Here is a 22,572-nt window from a genome sequence, read left to right as displayed (position 1 = left end):
ATAAAATACGGAAGGTGGAGATAAGGAACGAAATCTCCATATACCAAAAAGTGTCATCAAAAAACTTTAAATAGGTGGCGCTACAATACCTAGAGTACTTGAACCAAAAAATCAAATCATAGACAGCGCAATTCACTCCGTCAATAACGCCTAGGTTCTTAGCTACTCTAGCGCTACTCTGGAGAGATAGCCAAGAACCTAGGCGTTATTGACGGAGTGAAGTGCGCTGTCTATGATTTGATTATTTTTTCAAGTATTCTAGGTATTGTAGCGCCACCTATTTAAGGTTTTTTGATGACACTTTTTGGTACATGGAGATTCCATTCCTTACCGCCACCTTCCATACTTGCTTGTTTAAATGCTCTCAAAATGGTTTTTATCTTATTATCAAGCTATCAACTTGTCAAAAAATTGGGAAGTTCCCAACACCAGAAAGTCCTAACCGCCACGGTTTCTCCTCAATTTCCCCCTTGACGGCGGCACCCTTCTCGACCCGTATTCTTTGCCCTCATTTGTATTTGAAATGTCTTAAATAAACCTTGATATTTACCGCATTGTTATTCTTACGGCCCTTACAATAAGCAACATCCGCAAGTCAAAACAGACTGAAGTTTGCATTGAGACGCCGTTGCCAAGACAACGGCAAAACAATTCAGTCACACCACGCCTTTTATATCAGCTTTTATTGTTTATTTGGAAGTTTTTGGTATTGTAAAGAACCATGGAAGATGACGAGGAGGAAGGATTCGGAGCGGCGATTACCGTGGCCTCGGAATGTACGGAGGCGGAGAAGGAGTTCGAGAAAGTAAGTTTGCTGGTGCTCTGATCAGGTTCAATTCAAGCAGTATTAAAGACTTCTATAGATACTTACTCGTACCTATTAATTAAATACTTTTGTAAGAAATCACACTTTAATCTTGACGGATCGGCCGGTTCTAATTCTTTATAGTGATAACAATATCACAAGTATAATTATCAATGATCGGATTTTCCGATGCAGCACCGTGGGATAGGAAGGAAGTAGAAAACGTAATATGGATATGACCAAAATTCCCGGATTCGAATTCGAATATTCGAATAATCGAATTGCAAGCCCTAGGCGGCATCCTAGGTTAGGTATTTTATAATGTGTTTGTATGCATTATTTATGTTTTGGTATTTTATTATTATATGCATATTATAAAAAACCTATACCTAAGCGTTAAGATGAATAAAGAAAATACTAACGCTTATTATATGCACAATGCACATACACTTATTTTCTGAAAATATTTATTTTACGCGACAAATGTTACTAAAATTTGCTGAATGTAATATAGCCAGTAACTTATTCAACAATATAAGTTATGGAATCCCGGGGTATATCCATATTAGTTTAATGTTTGAGGTCATTCACCCCGTGTTGCACCGGGAAATCGGATCACTGATAATTATTGTTAAGGTGAGGTATACAACTGCACCTCATTACCGTTATAAAAATTACTAAGTATTGACTAGACTTAAATTAACCGTCATTACCTTTTATATATATATTGTTTTTATGGAGCTCCCGATATTTCGACGCAGTCCAAACACAATATTAATAAAATCCATCCATCGGGAACTCCATAATTAAAAACTATATCACGGTTTATATCCCGGTCAATTTAAGTCCAGTGAAACTAACCGTGAATCATTCAAAACTGTTACTGGGTATTGATTTTATGACCCATTGATTTTATCGCTCAAGAAACGTACTTGTAGGGATAAATCCTTTGTTAACAAAGTAGACCCATGTAGATAAATCATTGCTTGCTACACTTTCACATTTCACAATACCAGTACTAACTTTGTCTAAGAGGAAGCATTCTGTCCCTAAAAAGAAAACTCGCTTAGGTGTCCCTACTCGATTCTAGCTAATCATAGAGCTATGTATATGGGTATGGGTAGACAACATCATCAAAATAGCTAGAAATGGCTTAAGATGTTCAAGGCTTTTATCCTAAAAGAGACCACAAAAAATATTTTATCATAGTCGTGGGAATAAAGCTATAACTAAAAAGAGCTAGGTACTTTAATAAAAAAGTCTACTTTCCTCAGGTGTTGGAGGAGATGCGGGAAGCCGAAGGCCTCAAGATGTACTCGGACGTGTACACGAAGCTCTACGACTCCTACTACCAGCTGAAAGATGATAAAAACAAGAACATGGCGGAAATCGAGGCCTACAAGGTTAGCGACATACCTACCATCGCCCACGCTGTTAACTGCCCATCGGTGGACCTTATTACAAAGGCATAAGGTCCACCGATGGACACTCTTACTGTTGCTGTTTGTACAGTATTATCTTTTGTGTATACGCGATACGATAGAAATATTATTAAGACCCTTTGAATTTAGGTTCCTCTTCCTCTCTCACTCTCATTAGGCGTACGTGTGAGCGGGATGGCTGTCTGAGTACGGGATCGCGGATATCATTTTTTTAAATAAAAATTGCAATTTTCATATTTTGCTTTTGTGCAAAAAATATTCGCGATTTCTTTCGAATGAGTGAAAGTCTAGAAATCAGGATTAGAATCGATGAAGTTACTAGAGAAAGGCCTTTATTGATAATTATTTTTCTGGAAACCATATTGTGATCTAATACAATTATTCAAAACCTCTGCTGGCTGGACCTATCTGCTGGCTACTGTGCCTTAATACAGACTGATAAGCTTTGGTAATTCAGTTGGTAGAGCAGGGTCGCAAGTTTACCTTTTTTTTATTTTCCTTGCCTCTGCTCATACTAAGTTATTTATCTCATAAAACTCATATATGCTTTCCTTATTCTTCAAAAACTATTGAAAAAATTGCATTTTATCCACAAGAGTGAGTTATTTCCCCATGTTAACTGGTAGAATTAACTTTTTTATGATTTTAAATGATAAATTCAATTGTGTCTATTTGGATTTGATTTGTAATGTTTTCTTTCTTTTTTGTCCCCAATCAATGTTTAGTGAAAAACTTTTTTACACTCGGCAGCAAAGATTATTTAACCCTCGTGCCTTAAAATCCTCACAACGCTCAAGATTCCACTTTTTAAACCATACGCTAGGCTCGTGGATTAAATTTTTGAATCTTTCATTTGCTCGATTACCAATATTATCACGAGAGGCCAAACAAGTATTACCCCCCCCCCCCCCCCCTTGTGAAACAAATAACTATTACAATACATATGGTGCTAATTTACCGCACTAGTGCGAAAATTAGCATATTACGTTACTGTGTCGAACATTGAAAAGGCCATATGTACTGTAAAACGTTGTACGATACATGTGCGAATAGGTAATTCGCAACTCGTGTCAATTTAAAACATTCCCTTCGGTCGGGTTTTAATTTATCGCCACTCGTTTCGAATTCCCTATTTTTCGCACTTTTATCGTAATGTACTATTACCTATTATCTGCTATCTATAAATCAATAAGGTGGATCAGACATGGATAACGCAAAGCTAAGGACGAGATATGTGACCGAAACCGGCAAAACGTCCCACTTTGTCGCTTGCCATAAGGATGAGATTTGCTTATATTTTTATACGAATAACCTGTCAAAGCGTCCTTATGACAAGCGACAAAGTGGAACGTTTTGCCGGTTTCGGTCATATATGGTTACGATTAGGTATATGAAGGTCTAAAAATATCGAAGAACTGTCTAGAATCTAGAAGTAAAGAAAAGAGCACTTACATTTACTTAACAAATTTCCCAGGACTTCAATGATACAAGGCGAAACATTTTGCTGACAGTTTTTTCACAAAGGCTTAGGTACAGTCGAGTTCACATACTTACATCTTCACAAGCCAACGTTCCAAAAATATATTTACACGACCTTATTATCAGTTTCTTAGAGGCATCTACATATTTGTAACGGCTTGTGAACTCAACTGTACCATTGCCTTGACGAACCGGGCTTGGTATTCTACTGAATCACATAAAAACTAAAATAGTTATTTTTTTACAAGGGGCAAAGTTGTTGTTTAACCCCTAGTGCTAATATTGATACCCGAGCAAGCGAAAGATTCCAAAATTGAACCGCTAGCATAGCAAGTGGTTCCGAAATTTGAAATTTTAAGCATTGCGAGGGTTTGATTTGAGGGCACGACGGTTAAACAAACTTTGATCCCGAGTGAAACACAAAAATTTTCACCACACCAACACAAGGAAAATTATTACAAATCACAAATCAAACATTATAAACATTACAAATCAAATTCAGAACGTTATTAAATATTTATCATTCAAAATCATCGCTTAAAAGTCAATTCTACCAGCCAACATGAGCAAACCAAATTTGTGATTATTCTACCCTGATATAATTTTAAGATCATTGTAACTCACAATATGACAATAAAGATTTCAATTTCAATTTCCACTCAAAATTTGCATCAGATTACTTTGCCTCATATGTGGAGAAAATGCAACTTTCTTATCCGATTTTTAAGTACAGAGAGAGCCTTTCCGAGCTGGTGTGGTGAAAAAATATTTGAAGATACTTGCTGTAATTCTGTAGCGTCTGTTATAGGATTTAATTAAGAGGTCTAATTGTAAGTAAAATTCTCACTTGACAGATTTTAATTGAACAAGGCTACGCAAGTTATAAATGTCCTTCTTTCAAATGTAGATTCAAATTAGGCTTTTTATAGCTGCATTTATATGCCTATTAAATTACTAAATATTTCTCATCTCACCCCTGTCGCAAAGTGTAAGAGAGACATGATATAAGAAATTAATACATTTAGTTATAGGATATGGTCTATTTTATTTATTAGGCCATAAACTAAATCCTTCCAGGCTTCGAGAAACTACCTTTTTAACACACTTTTATTAGGTCGACCTGTATGTAACTATGTAATGGAATCTAAGGTAACTAATTTAACCATCTTCCAAGGATCGTAGCGTCATGAAAATTGGCAGCTGTATGTAGTTCTGATGACAATACAATAATATGGTACTGTTGAACTGATCTGGTGATGGAGCCGGAAGATATGAACTGGAACTTCATGATTGAACATCGTATCATAGCTGTGTTTGGATTTGTTAGAAAAGTCTTGTAATGAACTTTGATCACGATTAGGGTTCAAGGTCTGATGATGAAGTCGGAGATAGGCACTGGCATTCCATGATGGAATATCGGATCATAGTCGTGTTTGCACTTGCGAGTTGAGACATTTATTAAAGCGTGTTTTTCTAGTGTTTTTTAAACTATTAATTTATTAAGCTTTTAACTATTATATTTAACCTGCCCTGTTCGTGTGATGTATGTTAAGTAGTGTGTTAGTGTGGGTTAAATCTTGGAAGCTAAATTGTATCCACATCCCGATTTCCGATTGAGCTGCTAAAAATTTGCATACATATGTAAGTCGGTTGACGATGCAATATTAACAATCAAGCTGATCTTATGATGGAGACAGAAGGTGGCATTATAATATTTAGTGTTTGGGGTTTTGAGAATTTTCGCGACGAGGATTAGTTGCCTGTGGTAAGAAAAGTCCGATCAGCGATAAAAGCTTGTACTAAATATGATTTTTACCAAAACGTCATCATAAGGTCACGAAACTTCTACATTCTAATAGTTACCTACGCCTGCTTCACTTTTTATGTATAATATTAATATCATAATACATTATGCAATCCGGAATCTTTCATTATAAATAACGATCAGAGAAACGAAATACATCAGTGACTACCTATTAAATATCTGAATCTGAATCTCTTCAAGGCTAGAGGAAATAGGTATCTCATAGGTAAGCGTGCTCCACCGTAGACCGCATCATCACATACCATCAGGTATGATCGTGGTCAAACGCCTGCCTATCCTCCATAAAAAAAATATATAGGTATATACGAAAATTTTGCCAAAAAAATACGTCTATTCCAAAATCAGAAAAAGCTAAGCTGTATTAGGAGAAGCAATAAACAAAAAACCCGTTCGATTATGTCCTTTTTAGGGTTCCGTAGCCAAATGGCATAAAACGGAACCCTTATAGTTTCGCCATGTCCGTCTGTCTGTCTGTCTGTTTGTCTCTCTGTCTGTCCGAGGCTTTGCTCCGTGGTCGTTAGTGCTAGAAAGCTGAAATTTGGCATGGATATATAAATCAATAAAGCCGACAAAATCGTACAATAAAATCTAAAAATTTAATTTTTTTAGGGTACTCCCCTACACGTAAAGAGGGGGTGAAATTTTTTTTCGCTTCAACCCTAGAGTGTGGGGTATCGTTGGAAAGGTCTTTCAAAACTAATAGGGGTTTTCAAGAAACATTTTTTGATAAAGTGAATATATTCGGAGATAATCGCTCCGAAAGAAAAAAAAAAGTGTCCCCCCCCTCTAACTTTTGAACCATAGGTCCAAAAATATGAAAAAAATCGTGGAAGTAGAGCTTAAGAAAGACATTAAATGAAAACTATAGCGGACATGATCAGTTTAGCTGTTTTTGAGTTATCGCAAAAAAAAATCCCTTCATAGTAAAAAGACTTACTTTAATTAGGTACTGATTATGCAAATTTGCCTATTTGTTTAACTCGGGTGAAAGGTACCGTTTCATCCCTTGGTTAACAATTTACTATACTTTAAGCTCCAGTTTAGATTATTGTGACGGAAGAGTAACTACGGAACCCTACACTGAGCGTGGCCCGACATGCTCTTGGCCGGTTTTTTTTTTAATTTTTTTGGGTCCCTTGAAGCTGTGGAAAAATCAAACTTCGTAAGCCAACGTAAAAAAAGATACGCCCGTTTATGCGGCAAAAAACGTATATTACGACACTATTACTTCGCTTCATTGGCCTTCGAGTCTATTACAGACTACACAAGCAGTGTCAGGTAAGGCGACAACGTTTTCCATGGCTGTGTAAGCCAATACGGGAGCGGCAAACACGACACACTGCCAGTCCCCGTGTTGTTTTCCACGCGGCAAAGCCATCGTGGGTGAAGTGAGCTCTCCACAGACACTGCATCGCCTGGGAAACAAACGAAGAGACACAGAGTTGCCCAAGACCTTTGACCCTCTCTCGCCCTCACCAACTAGATACGCGGGAAAGACAAGTCAATACGCGCGGAGTCGGATCGGCTGCAGGTGCATAACGGCTGGCACCAAGCCGGGTTTGATTCAAGTTATCCTTCTCTGTTGCGATGCTATCTCTTCCGTTAATCAGGAGGAGGGGTACGAATAACATCTTTGTGCCCGGCTTATTTCGCCTGCACGTGGTCCTCCTGCTGACACTATTAAGGGAATCAAAATTAATAGAATATTTGTTGTTGACCTAGACCTAGGTATGAATTTGGCAAGTAATACCGTCTTATACTAGAAGTACCTGTAGGTAAAATCGGAAAACTATAAACTTGTAAAAAATAATAAAATGAGTTTCTACGGAGCCCTCGGTGGGCGAGTCCGACTCGCACTTCTCCGGTTTTTTTTACTACTTACATAATTGACGTATGCTATAAATAAATAAATAAATATTATACGACATTATTACACAATGTTCTAAGTCTTAAGGAATCGATGGTAGGTATGTACTTGGAATAATATAAACAAACTTATTGCTAAAATCATATGCTTCCTTTTTGATTTCCCGCAGTCGGCAAAGAACAGATGGCCTAATTTTTTGTCTCTTTCTGTGCCTCTCTGTCCCCGAATACGTGAAGAGCGATAAAGCGGCTCAAAAAACATGTTTTTATCATTATACATACAAGTGCAGTTTGTCACACGTAATACCACTTGAATTGTCATACATGTGATATATTTATAATTTATAATGAGTGCGATTTGCATTAGAGTTATTTACGAGTATAATCAATAACAGCAACTTGTGCCTAAATGTCTGCACAAGTGACGAATGGTTTGCTTAACCTTGTGAATTAAGAGGAAGTCCGGAAGGTCATAATAAAAGTTTAGAAGCTCCAATACATATGCTACTAGCGACCCACCCGGCTTCGCACGGGTTAACATATTATTCTTACACCTAAACGTTTCTCGACAATCCCCTCTGTTGATAGGTGAAAACCGCATGTTAATCCGTTCAGTAGTTTTTGAGTTTATCGCGAACATACAGACATTCAGACAGACAAACGCGTCGGGTGTGTTATAAGGTGTAGTGGTAATAGTATCTAGTGATGTACCCTTTTGGAAAAATAATGAGTAAATTAACAGTAATATTACCATTTCCCTGTCTTCACTTTAATCCATTGCAATAAGGTGAGAAAATGAATACATAATTACCCTACTTATGAACTTACGGAAGTTAAGATCTGCACAAGTTTTACTGTCGAGTTCATCCGTTTCAACGTCCGATCGGTTCATGACGGGTAGTTTCTCGGTAACCTCGGAGAAATTACTCAAAAAGAAAAATATCCTTACAAACGGGCTGCCCGCGTAGCCAACGTGCATATCGTTCACGCTCCGTGGCGAACGAAACGCAACTGTCACAGTCGCACTAATATGGAAGAGTGATAGAGAGAGATGACTACGCTACGCTACGGAGCGTTAACGATTGTAACGTTGGCTACGCGGGCATAGTTTTATCGCAAGTTCACGAGTGAGTTCCTTCCTAAGGGTGTCCGCTAGCTGGCGCGGCTGCACAGCGGCGCACGCAGGTGCCTTTGTAAATATACTAACAATTTGTTTTTTTTTATGGCTGCTCTATCTTCTCATAATCTACTCGTTGCAAAATTATGGTCTGTTTATCGATGTGGAGTCTTATTCTGGTTGTAATAACAGGTCAGGAATTTGATCTGGATTTGTTATGTCGACAAGATCAAATTCGTAACCTGTTTTTGTAATCGGCTGCTAAACCACCGACCGGCTGGAGTCGGGCTGCGCCGGAGCGTATTTTCAATGTGCCTATACATTATGTATGGCAGACACGATGGAGTCCGTCCGGAACCGTCCGGGTCCGTGAGGAGCCGACCGGGGCGACCGGCTTGTGACCGTGCCAATGTGAAATTCTCTCCGACTCCGCCCGTTCGGTCGGAATCGTAGTTAAGAGGGAAGAATAGCTTTTTGAATCTAACGAAATAACGGTATTTTTTTTTCTATGAAATTCCATTTCGGGAGAAAACGGTTCCCACTAACTAAATCTTAACATATCACTTTGATTTTGATGTCGATCGCTTCAGCATAATATATTCTAGGTTTATAGGTTTCGCGGATTTTTTTTTTGTTTTGCAATATTTGAAAAAAAGGAAAACTTAGTTTTTCATTGTGTCAATAACATACTAAAAAATCATGGAGGATTGAAAATATTTAGAAGTGGAAAAACGTTTTCTCTTTTTGTATGGACGGTCACTTTTTAGGGTTCCGTAGCCAAATGGCAAAAAAGGAACCCTTATAGATTCGTCATGTCCGTCTGTCTGTCCGATTATGTCACAGCCACTTTTTTCCGGAACTATAAGAGCTATACTGTTCAAACTTGGTAAGTAGATGTATTCTATGAACCGCATTAAGATTTTTACACAAAAATAGAAAAAAAAATTTGGGGGTTCCCCATACTTAGAACTGAAACTCAAAAAATATTTTTTCATCAAACCCATACGTGTGGGGTATCTATGGATAGGTCTTCAAAAATGATATTGAGGTTTCTAATATATTTTTTTTCTAAACTGAATAGTTTGCGCGAGAGACACTTCCAAAGTGGTAAACTGTGTCCCCCCCCCCCCCCCCTGTAACTCTAAAATGACAGAATTAAAAATATGATATACATTACCATGTAAACTTCCACCGAAAATTGGTTTGAACGAGATCTAGTAAGTACTTTTTTAGGGTTCCGTAGTCAACTAGGAACCCTTATAGTTTCGCCATGTCCGTCTGTCTGTCTGTCTGTCTGTCTGTCTGTCCGTCTGTCTGTCTGTCCGAGGCTTTGCTCCGTGGTCGTTAGTGCTAGGAAGCTGAAATTTGGCATGGATATATAAATCAATAAAGCCGACAAAGTCGTACAATAAAATTTTAAATTTTTTTTTAGGGTAACTCGTAATTTGTAGTAACACGTAAATTGGGGGTGAATTTTTTTTTTGCTTCAACCCTACAGTATGGGGTATCGTTGAAAAGGTCTTCAAGAAACATTTAGCTAATAGGGGTCTTCAAGAAACATTTTTTGATAAAGTGAATATATTCGGAGATAATCGCTCCGAAAGAAAAAAGAAATGAGTCCCCCCCCTCAAACTTTTGAACTATAGGTCCAAAAAATATGAAAAACTTCGTGGAAGTAGAGTTTAAGAAATACATTAAATGAAAACTATAACGGACATGATCAGTTTAGCTGTTTTTGAGTTATCGCAAAAAGTTTCCCCTTCATAGTAAAAAGACTTAGTTTAATTAGGTACTGATTATGCAAATTTGCCTATGTGAAAGGTACCGTTTCATCCCTTGGTTAACAATTTACTATACTTTAAGCTCCAGTTTAGCTTATTGTGACGGAAGAGTAACTACGGAACCCTACACTGAGCGTGGCCCGACATGCTCTTGGCCGGATTTTTTTTTAATACGTCATAAATGGTACGGAACCCTTCATGGGCGAGTCCGACTCGTACTAAGCGGCCGCTTTTTCCATTTGTTTCTAAGCCTCCCGACAACAAATGGAGTCCGACATGGCCACCGACAACGGAAATGTCGTCTTCAATTCTTTATTCATTCATAACAATAAAATATTGTGTTGAACATAGCTTAAAATTAAAAATAAATCATTACATTATATTGAAGAAATTAAAGCCTAATTAGTGATCCCAAGATGATGATATTAATTAAAAGTATTGAAGAATATATGTATAATATTAACTGAAATTTGTATCATGTCAATAAGATTTAAATATCAATCAAGCAAATAAAATATCAATAAAAATAAAAATAAAAAATGTTAGAAATTTAAAATTTAATAACTAAGATATGTCAACAATAAATAATAATATCGTCACTTTGGTATCCTACTAGAATAATACACTAATATGTACATAGTAAAAAACGTAACCTCGGCAAAAATTCAAATAAACTATAATTAAGTACAGCTATCGTCTATAAAGTCGGTTATACAATAGTACGACTTTTTTAAAAGATAACTCTTGAGTCTTGCATTGAAAATTTTACTGTTAGTAATTGTTTTAAATTCAGTGGGTAACTTATTGAAAAGGAAGACGGCCTGGTAACTTGCGGCGTGCTTCAAAACGTTAAGCCTATATCTCGCTGTCACTTCACATGGCGTTGCGTGTTCGCGTATTTGCCTTATCGGTCAAAAACGAACATGTGAGGAGGATTTATCCATCTATATTTGCTATAATTGGCCGAATAATCCAAACACGCCAATAGGCAAGTCTTTTTTGTTTTTAATTTGTTTATTAGTTTTCTTTGGAACAATAAATATTAAATTAATTTATTCGGTATATAAATATTTAAATTACATACTTATATGTTATGAAAGTGAAGGAAGCGAAAGAGGTATGTCAGGATCGTAGCAAGTGGAAACCCACGGGTATCTGCCTACCCCTCCGGAAAATAGGTGTGATTATATTTATGTTAAATGAGATAGGTAAATGTAAATAGAAAGGCACATACTTTATAAAGTCTACTTCCCCGTGACCGTATCCAACATGCGGTATTTAAAGTTTAATTTAAATCAAACCGGAATATATATAGGGAATATAGACCTTCAGTCTAGTATCTAGATAATTATCTGAGGCCAATTCTAGATCGTTGGCAGACTTTCGAATAAGTTTTAACGAGATTTTTCTAATGTTTAGTAATTAATATGCATAACACTAGACAGGAAATCTGTTTTTTTGATTGAACTGTCTCAGGCCATGATCTATCACCTTATTTAGGGAAATGATAGGATTGTACAGTCGCCATCAGATATATCGAAGCGGCCGAGGTGCTCAATAATATCTGAACACGCGCTCTAGCGCCTTGACAATAGCGGCGTGTTCAGATATTTGTGAGAACCTTGGCCGCTCCGATATATCTGATGGCGACTGTACGATTAATTTTCAAACTGTCTCGTCGTGTCTCTTAATATCACGAATACGGGAAGAATTATGATTTTAATATTAAATACTTACTTGATTGGAATGTGTGAATCCCTATTAAGAGGCAACAGGAGTGGTCACAAACGTAGTCGACTGTTTTCTCCGTGGTTTTGCAGTTCCTAAAAAAAATTCCCTTAGGAGGGGAATACCGAGTCCTTCTTTTTTTGTATGGAAAAAAATGTTTTTTTTTTTTTTGAGAAACCTGCCGTGTGGTATCATATGAAAGGCCTTTCTGAGGCGATTAGAAATATACCACATTATTACTTTTCAGTTATGTTTTAAATTACATTATTTAAATTGAAACAAAAATAATTTTCAAAACATACCGAGTTTGGGCTCCTCCAGGTACGATATAGCTGATTTGTTTTTTGTACAATATACCAAAAACGATACGGGATATCCTCATATCTAACCCCAAGAAATCAATTTTGAATATATATCTTTTTTTTATATATTACAAAGTGATATATTTCTACTTCAGTACCTATTTAAAGAGACAAGGAACTGTACTGGAGAAACGGTACATATTAATCATAAAATGATACGTAATATCCATATATCCAACTGGAAATACCTCTGTAACCCTTTATATACTACCTTCTATTCTTAATATACTACGTTCTTAAAGAGAGAGAACTGTTTGTTTGTAGACCAAAATGGGCCGCTTCGACGACACGATCGCAGACTACATGGCGGAGATCAGCGAGGCCAACCAGACCATCGAGAAACTGCGTCAGGATATCGGTTAGTACTGGAAACTGCAGAGGCATGCCACAAAAAGGTCTACTTTGTCGGGGACCTGACGGGTATCGTACCTACCTTAATACCTGCAAACATTTGTATTATTCGTGGATAATTCTTTCCATCTTATTTTCTCGGAAGCGTTAGTATTTGTCATGTTTGTTTAGTCCATTCCAATACCAAAAACTGGATGGATATGACAAATACGAACGTTTCCGAGAACATACGATGGAAAAGTATTATTCACTAAGTTAGCTTTAAATTCAACTACAGATGTATACATCTTACATTATTTTATTAAAATTCAACTACAGATATATACATCTGTAGTTGAATTTAAAGCTAATTTATTAAACGTTATCGTGCCAAATATCTGCTCCTTAGCTTAATTACAGAATAAATAATTGGGTTAACCTGTCGTCTACCCAGAACGGATATTTCCGACCAAAAAAAGCCACATTTACATTTGTCAAGGTTTTGACAAAAAAGTACCTCTTATCTACCCCCAGCCGGAGATCTCCGTTCAGTATTCTGTCCTTATTTGTTACGTACGGAGATCTCCGGCCATTTCAACCCCAGTCAGAAAGCAGTTTTATTAAAATCAAAATAAAGCTGCTTTCGACTGCGAACTTGTTCGGGTGTAAAAAAAAATCCGTCTTAACAAATCTGGGGTGGCCCGTGCGGGTGGGGAGCGGGAGTCAAGGGCAACAAACAATTGGCCGGTAATGTCCGGCCTGGGTAGATAGAGGGGTGCATTTTTTGACAGGCGACAGGTTAATCAAAAGTGTTAAAAATATTAGCGTCACGTACACTTTTCTGGAATGCTGTGTCTGTGCACTAAATTATTTTCCGCCCACGGTACTGTGGTCTAATGTTGATGGCGGAAACTTGCTAAGATGCAATTTTTTTCCCATATAATTTCTCTTGCGGGGTACTATGTGAAACTCTCCAAAATGGATGCTTCTAATAATTTCAAGAAGTATCCGACAACTTTTTGAATACTTCCTGCTACTTACATAATTGTACTCGTGACTATAAAAATCTATTTACAATTGATTGTAATGTAAGATATCTATCATTTAACAGAGGAGGCCCGAGCGTTGGCGGACGCGATGCATGTCCGGGAGCTGGCCAGCGTGGAGTCTCTGGAGACCATAAAGAAAACCGTGGCAAGGCTGGACAAGGAGCTCACCGCGCTCAAGCGACAGGGCGACGATGATCCGTAAGTATTTAGTGACAAACTCTCAGTTTGCCGGGAGCTCGCCAGTGTAGAGTCTCTGGAGACCATAAAGAAGACCGTGGTGAGGCTGGACAAGGAGTTCACCGCGCTCAAGCGATAAGGCGACGATGATCCGTGAGTGTTTAGTGACCAACTCTCAATATTTATTGATATACTCTCAGTTTGCCGGGAGCCCGCCAGCGTGAGGTCTCTGGAGACTATAAAGAAGACCGTGGCGAGGCTGGACAAGGAGTTCACCGCACTCAAGCGACAAGGTGACGATGATCCGTAAGTATTTAGTGACTTAACTCTCAGTATTTCGTTACAAACTCAGTTTATTGGGAGCTCGCCAGCGTCACAGAATGACATAATGTCAATGTAATGTGTTTATGTTAATTCATTAATGAAATGAGCTATCACTGGCATTTAAGAACATCAAAGACCAACATGGATAATTTTGTCATGTGACCAAAAGTCACAAAAACAGTGAACATTAATAATTTTAATAAAATATGATGCTAGCCTTAATCTTTGGTATTAACGAACTTTAATAAACATGAAATAATAATACACTTAAATGCAGTTAGAATATGATTACTGAACGAATTATCGATTGGTAAATTGTGACTAGTTTAAAATAATTTCAATATGTTCGAGTTGACGAGATTAGTTTTCGAGTAAAAGGGCTGTGACATATGGACAGACAGGCAGACGGACATGACGAAACTATCGGTTCTGTTATTGACATTTTGTCTACGGAACTATTTCATCATCGTCTACTAGCCGTTTTCGGTCACAGCAATTGCTTTCTACCTCTGAGAGTGTCGCTGGTGCGCTCTCAGGTGACTGACGTAGCCAATCTTAGCAGCGAATGTGCGGCCACACTCGCTGCAGGTCAGCACCCCTCCGATGTAATTATATATTATTGCCATAGGTGGTCTGGCCTTTAGCTGTCATGCTTATCGTCCAGTTCTGTGCGTCGCCTGGCTTTGAATTCACGCACCTGCGTTTGCAGAATATGCTTCCACTGTAGACGGTCACCAGCTAGACTCTCCCATGTTGTTGGCTCTATATGAGCTCTCTTCATATGCCGCTTCAACACATCTTTGAACCGCAGAAACTGGCCGCCTCGCTTTCGCTTACCATTTTGCAGTTCGCAGTAGAAGATGCGTTTCGCGACTCGGTCCTGGGACATCCGGGAGACGTGAACGCACCATCGTAGCTGTCGTCTCATTAGGTAGGCCTCTATTCCGGCGACATCGGCACGTCTAAAGATCTCCGTGTTCCTAAGATGGTCGGACCAGTGGACACCCATAATGTCGCGGAGGCATCTCAGATAGAAGCTGTCTAATGAGCGAATATGCTTCCGATACAGGCACCACGTTTCTGAAGCATATAGAAGATTTGGCAGGACGATAGCCATGTATACAGCAACCTTTGTAGCGAGCTTTATGTCGTGTGACCGAAACACCTTTGAATAAAGTTTGCCGAATGCTGCTGCATCGGCTCCTATTCTACAGTTTATTTCGTTCTCAAGGTGGCACTTGGCTGTGATGGTGCTACCCAGATATTTAAACTGGGCTACTTGCTTAAGTGAGTCTCGGCCGAGTTTAATGTCAAACTGGGAATTGGCAATTGTGTCAAGGGCCAGAACTTCAGTCTTTTTGACACTTATTTTTAGGCCTAATCCTTGACAAGACTCATCAAGACTCGACATAAGCTGTTGTAGAGCACCTGGAGATTCGGCCACGAAACACAAGTCATCTGCATAAATCATCTCAGTTATGACTGCGAGAGACAATTTGGTGCGCGCTTTAAGCCGGGCTAGGTTAAATATGCCACCATCGGTGCAATAGCGAATACGGATGCCGTCAGAAGAAGTTTGTAGTGCCCCCCAAACTACTACTGCGAAGTACAAGGCAAACAAAGTGGGCACAAGCACACAACCCTGCTTCACGCCACAGCTTACAGTGAAAAACTCTGATTGTTCGCCCTTAACACTTAAGTAGCATTGCATGTTGTCATGCAATAGCCGGACCATCCTAACAAACTTTTCCGTGCATCCCAGTTTCGTCAAAACCACCCATAAAGCTTCGCAAGGCACGCATCAAAACATAGATACATTGGTTGGTATTTAATAGCGCTACGAATTAATTATGATAACTTTTTTCTGATAAATGGTCGAATTTCAACTATTAAAACGTTTTTAGTGCAAAATTCGTGTTTTTCTTCTATTTTATAAATTCTTCGGTCTCGGCCGAGAATGCCATTGAATCTCGGTTTCGGTCTCGTTCTCAGCCGAGACAAAAAAGCGTTCTCGGTCGGACCTTATATGACGAGCATTCAAAATCTTATAAGAAGTTTTTTTTTAACTTTACTTGTATCATACTTGTAACACTCAGACATAAAACTGAAATTTAAATCGTATATTGTTAATGCGACGCCAGTTTCGTTTGATGTATTGAGGAAAGATATGTAAATAGCTTAATAACAAATTACGAATTGAATTGCCAAGGCACGGTACGAGTATGCCAATTAAGCAATTAAAGAATCCTACAAAAGCTACACAATTGGTAACATCAGCTATTTTATTTTTAGCGGTAAACCAATTTTGTCAGTAGATACCCAAAGGCGGCCAAGCCTCGATGCATGTGTTCTCGTCTATTCAGATCATTTTCTGAGATACTCCCATAGGTATTTCTACTCAGAATCATACACTTTTTCCATTTTTATTGTGAAAAAAATATCGCCAATTTTTCTGGTCCATTTGCCTAAATAACGAAAATATATGGTATTTTCGAAAAATTACTAGGGTACATTTATTGTCCCAAATTGGGATTTCGTATTTATTTCACCAAGAATTAGGAGCTCTCTCTCGTACCAAAATGTATCGAAATGTAACAAAAAAAAAACTACAACAATATAAAAATTGACCCAATAGTCCAAATAGTTCCTCTATATGTATTGTATAACTGTGTACTTATACTGAAATAAATGATATTCTATTCTATTCTATTCTATTCTAATAGTTTATCCTTAGAGAGTAGAGTTATGAGTATTTATGCGTAGATAATAAATTATTTATTTATGGCTGACTTTGTCTCTTTTAAAATTTATTTCTTACATGCTACAGTGGCGCAACATCGGCCGCTAAAGAAAAAGAGAAGTTTGAGAAAGAAAAACAGCGGCTACAGGGTGAACTAGACGGAGCCAGACAGCGGCTGTCCGGAGCCACCAGCTACATCGAGGAGTTGGAACAGAAGCTAAACAAGGCTGATGATACCATTAGTAGCTTGGAAGAACAGCTTGAGGTAGGTTCTAGTTCAAACAGAAAAGCAGCGGCTACAGGGTGAACTAGACGGAGGCAGACAACATATAGCCGTTGTCTAACCTAACCTAACCTACCCTTAACCGAAATTTGTATTTGTTGGACCAGCAATGTCAGGCGACAATACTTACCAGCGTGGTGAAAAGGGGGGACTTCTTTAGAGGGTCCGAAAAATAACAAAAACAGTTTTTTTTATCTTTACTCCTCTAATCAGTGTTTCTTCTGTGCATTTTAGTGTAGCATATATGTACTTGCTTATGTTTTAATATTATTAGATACCTAATGATAATTAGATATTTTATGGTTGGAAATAAACAATTAGAACTACAGATGTGCAGGTTGCAAAAAGTTTCCACTTTCTATCCAAGTACTAGAAGATTTTCAGAAAACGTTTCCTAACTTTCATTATAAAAATGTTTTTTTTTAAATTCCTACACGTAATCATGAAAACTTTTGTGGAATTTTCGCAATTTTAGAAACTTCGGTAATTAGAACCAATCGTAATAGGTAATTAGAACCAATCGTAATAGGTGTAATATTACATTAGGTACACCTAACGTAATACATTTTTCTAGGTAACATTTTATTAGGGAGTTTATCGCTAATCACCAAGAACGTTGACGATCCCAAGGTCGTATCAAATCCAGTTCAAAGCCATAAAACATTGTTAAATTTGGATCAACCTCCTTATATTGCAGGAAGCCGGCAACAACGCAGTTCGCCAGAACCGCCTCGTGGACCACATGAAGGGCGAGGTGGAGGGCCTCAAGAACGTCGTCGAGGACCGTAGGGTCATGATTAAGAACCTCAATGACACGGTATTATCTTAACTTACTTCAATCGTCACTTTAACACCCATTCCTTTTTACCCCACTATTAAAAGAGAGTTATGTTTTTCAAACGTAGGTGTGTATCTTCTTCGTAAATTTACCTAATTGTTTGTACACCATTTATGTTTAATTCTTGACCCCAACTTTCTAAAACAGAATACGGTTTAAACCGATTCCATTACCCAGCCATTAAAAGTAACATAATTACATATTCATTTAAAGTTCAGTATCAGATCGATTCAACTACCAAAACTGAGATCTTTTTTTCTGAAGAACTACCTACCTAATATTTTCTGTTAGTACCTATGTAAATATACGTATACATAAAAATACGACTATTTCGCAGAAGGGTATATTTCCAGTTGTTTGGTAAAAGTCCCTAACGCACTGATATGAACCCCTACCTGTTCCCAGTTGTCCAAAGCGGAGCACACTATAGAACGCCGCGACCGTCAGCTGAAGGACATGCAAAATAAGCTACAAGCCGCCCAAGCTGAGGAGGAGGCGGCTTTAGCCAAGGCTGCGCTATTCAGGGAGACCCTCGAAAACACCAATGTAGAGTTCGCAAAGGCGAAGGAAAATCTCTGCAATACTTCCAGAGAACTGAAGGTAACAACAGAGACAGTTGACAGAGAGAGAACGAGATAGTAGTTAGAGCTGAAGGACATGTTTTTTATAAGCTGTATCCCGCCCAGTAACACCATCTCGTTAGTTATACAACTTTATTATTCTAAACGGCCATTTTACTGTGGATCCTGCTAAGACGTTTTATCTTGTAGAACATGACGAGCGACAACAATAAGATGCGGAACGAGGTGTCAAAGCTGACGAAGCAGGCCGTGCAGCAGATGAAGAAGTACCAGCGGCTCGAGCAAATAAAAGCTGACACGGAGAGCGAACGGTACAGTTTAATGGCTATTAATTACATCGAGCTGGATACCGACACGAGTGTCGGCCGGCTCGATATTAACTCAAAAATATTTATTTCAGCCGCCTATGCTTAGACGACCATAGTGAAAACTTATTGTAACATTATTTATATTGTGAAGTCGCCTATACCTACGTGTCATATTATTAGCCAACGACGCCGCGCGCCGATCATTTCCCGACATTTAACTTTACCAGAACTACCCTTTTGGATGTAAGGAAGGGGGTTCAAACATGTAAATAGTTTTTGGTCTTGATCTATAGAAACGGACTGCGGCAGCAAGTGACCGTGATGGAGCGAGAAATCATGCTGGGGAACAAGAAAGCTGAGGCTGACAAGCGAGATATCGAGAACCTCAACCGAGAGAAGGAGATACTCAACAAGAGTATGCAGAAGATTCAGAGTAAGTCGTTCATCCCAATGGGCTTGTATTTCTTTCTGTTTTGTCACATTTCATTTCCTCTGGAATTTCTATGTCAATGGCCTTGAGTCCCCACCTTATAGGGTTGAAATGGAAGGGGCTTGCTTATAGGCGTTAATTGTTAAAGATTTTGATTCGAATCACCAGGTAATAGACACTTCAACACGCACGGCTCCTATTATAAAAGAACTTAAACATGCATCAAATTTCATGCAAAATTCGTAATCCGAGCTTTCAATGTAGTAAAGGGTAACATGTCCGAATTTTCATTAGCATTATTTTCATTTGGCCGAACGCGTTGGGTTAGGTTAGATTGGTTACCCTTCTAAAAACTCAACAGTTTTTATAAAAATCGCGTTTGGTAAAATGAAAATGTCGAGGTTTTATTAATCGAATTTAAAGTTTTCGGAGATGAGATAGATGTGTCTGAGTTATGTCAACTACCTCATTTCTCTTAATGATCTCCTCATTTCTATTCAACAAAGACTTTGCTGAACTACTTTCATCGTATCTACTTTTATTAAGGCTTGTTTGGTTTAAGACGAAGCCCTCGAGAACCTGCACGCTCTAAATCTGATGGACAACCGCCGCAAGCAGCTGGAAACGGAGGTTGATCAGAGCAATGCGCAAGTGAACCGGCAGCGGCTTGTCATCCGACAGCTGGAGAAGGACAAGGATAGGTGAGCTGGAATCAAGTGGAAAACAGAAATTATAATTATTAGGGTAGTTATAGACTAAATCAGCGACACTCAACCTGCGGCCCGGCTTTATTAGGTGGCCGGTCTGGTGATTCAGGTAGATAGGTAACCTTGGATTGATACCTTGCACCCGAACGTCACCTTTAAGTAAATTCATTTTGCGGTCCGGGGCTACAAGGCAAAAACGTCTTTAAAAAAATTGAGTATGGCTAGAATTATATCCTCTTGCTCTTTTCTTGCCTACTCCTTAGGGGCCCAAGTGTCTAAGTTGCCCAAGTGTCTAACAATGGGCGTCTTTTGGCATTTGTCCTTGGCCTATTTAAATTATTTGTAGTCTAATCCAAATAAATCTTGTAAATTAATGCTGTGCTGAATCCTGTGGGTTAATTTGTAAATCCCTTTAGCTATAATTAATTGAAGAACAGGATCTTGGTTTGTAATTTTTTTTTTACTTTTAGAATGCTGGAGGAGGCGATAGCATTAAACGAAAAAATTGATGAGATATCAGGTCAGTGAAAACAAATAGAAATACTTAATGGAGATTTCATTTTCAAGCGACAAATCAATAAATTATGTGAGTTGTATTTTGCAGAGGAAGTTCGCCTTCGTACGGCCGATATTATGGATCTACAGAAAGCGTTACGCGAAGAACAGATCAGCACGCACAAACTCAGCGTCGCGCTAGGTAAGTTTTTGGTTACCTAATAATTTGCCAAGCTATACGAAAAACAACTTGTAATTAAATATCAATATTCAGATGATATTTCGTAAGTAGACTATTTGGTACGATATAATGCCTGCTCTTAACTGTTTCTGATGACTGTTCATTCCCGATTTAGACACAACACGGGCCGAGAGGAATGTCCTGCATAAAAACTACACCGACGCGCTCGATGAGGTTCAAGATCTCAAGCAGAAACTGCGAGTAAGTTGCGTAAAATGATGATTTGCGTGATAAAAAATATCATGTGTCCTTCCTCGGGACTCAAATACTATTTATAATTTCATAGAAGTAAATTAAGACAAAAATGATAGCTCATTATATCTCTGGTCTGCCTGATCTTAAAGTTTGCCCCTCTGTGTCAGGTACCTTAATTAACTTACTGCCGGTAAGTATCTGTTCCATTTTACCGTCTTCTCTATATTAACAATATTATCTTCTGTCTAGATGCTAGCATATCAAATCGAGCAGCTAAAAGAAGACATCAGCGGCAAGGAGACCGGTCTAAAATCATGCGAAGCCGCGCTTGGCAAATGCAACAAGAAGGTGGAGTCACTCAGGATGGAAGTGCAGGCGGGCGTGACGAAACTTGCGGACGCCAGGGCGGATATTGCGGCGTTGCGGCAGGAGGAAGCACGACTGAATAGGATTGTTCAGGTAGGGCTTCTATAGATTTAGGTTCTGGTGACGGCTTCTCCCAAAAGTTAAACAACACTGGAATAATTACATATAATTTTGATGTGATTTTGGCCTGGAGCTATAAATCACAACCACAAATTAAATAAGAGATGATTGATTGGTTTCGATTAAAGGCTAGAAAGTGTATCTCATTATTTAACATTTTCATTATGTGGGAACATAGGTGTGTATACTGGTGACACTGGTGTTGACTTACGTCCTGCGCCGGTTCTTTAGTCTGATTGTTGTTTATTCTCCCTTACATAACGCAGGAAGGCGACACTGCCCGCGCCAAACTGACCAAGGAGCTAGAGGGCCTGATGAACGAACGAGACGTGGTCGGTGCCCAACTGGTCCGCCGGAACGACGAGATCGCCCTGCTGTATGAGAAGATACGCATCCTTGAGGTCACGTTGCACCGAGGTATGTTTTAATGACGAATCCCGCCTGGTTTATTTGATTTTAGGCACCATACGGTAATTACAATACACTGCAATTTAATTATGATGCCCGTTACTAAGAATTCTAAAACATAAAGAACTTGAATGAAGATTTGGTTGTTTTACAGCCACAACAGGCAAACCAGAAGTCAAAACCCGATTTTTTTGGCTCTGATTCAGATCCGATGCTTTTGCTTTTGATTTAATTCAGACCGATTGACAGATTGCCTTGCCTAAAGATATCGGCAAGGCAATTTTATGAAATGGATTTCCCTGGCTGCTTAAGATCAGGTCTCAATTTTTCCCTGCTGACCTTCCTCAAATAAGAGTTACGAAGAAGCTCGGATATAAACCATTTCCTTTACGCTTTTAGGAGAACGACAATACGAGCAGCGAGTTGAGGACATAAGATTGCTGCGGCTGGAGATCATCCGGCTCAGGAAAGAGAAGAACTTGCTGTCAAAGGGGATAGAAAACATGACTGACCTACGACTTGAGGTACACTTGTGCAATATACAAATAATACCTACTAAATTAACACAAAAGCCA

The 22,572-nt window shown here is 38.6% G+C and overlaps 1 protein-coding gene across 1 annotated transcript in view; it reads left to right on the top strand.

Annotated features, from left to right (window-relative positions):
- Window positions 1-452: 452 nt before the first annotated feature.
- Window positions 453-22,572, top strand: part of LOC133529507 (cilia- and flagella-associated protein 58-like) — a 39,369-nt gene continuing 17,249 nt past the window's right edge. The window contains exons 1-16 of the mRNA XM_061867229.1: window positions 453-805; window positions 2,080-2,208; window positions 12,670-12,763; window positions 13,847-13,982; window positions 17,113-17,290; window positions 18,006-18,125; window positions 18,552-18,746; window positions 18,917-19,038; window positions 19,329-19,468; window positions 20,028-20,166; window positions 20,643-20,692; window positions 20,777-20,869; window positions 21,024-21,109; window positions 21,353-21,562; window positions 21,856-22,006; window positions 22,397-22,521. Of these exons, the coding sequence (XP_061723213.1) occupies window positions 722-805; window positions 2,080-2,208; window positions 12,670-12,763; window positions 13,847-13,982; window positions 17,113-17,290; window positions 18,006-18,125; window positions 18,552-18,746; window positions 18,917-19,038; window positions 19,329-19,468; window positions 20,028-20,166; window positions 20,643-20,692; window positions 20,777-20,869; window positions 21,024-21,109; window positions 21,353-21,562; window positions 21,856-22,006; window positions 22,397-22,521 (2,052 nt within the window). The 5' untranslated portion in view covers window positions 453-721. The remainder of the gene's footprint in view (window positions 806-2,079; window positions 2,209-12,669; window positions 12,764-13,846; window positions 13,983-17,112; window positions 17,291-18,005; window positions 18,126-18,551; window positions 18,747-18,916; window positions 19,039-19,328; window positions 19,469-20,027; window positions 20,167-20,642; window positions 20,693-20,776; window positions 20,870-21,023; window positions 21,110-21,352; window positions 21,563-21,855; window positions 22,007-22,396; window positions 22,522-22,572) is intronic.

The sequence above is a fragment of the Cydia pomonella genome, chromosome 21, assembly GCF_033807575.1.
Source record: "Cydia pomonella isolate Wapato2018A chromosome 21, ilCydPomo1, whole genome shotgun sequence".
NCBI classification, from domain to species: domain Eukaryota; kingdom Metazoa; phylum Arthropoda; class Insecta; order Lepidoptera; family Tortricidae; genus Cydia; species Cydia pomonella.
Note: the sequence above shows the minus strand (reverse complement) of the source record. Positions and strands in the feature narration are given on the sequence as shown.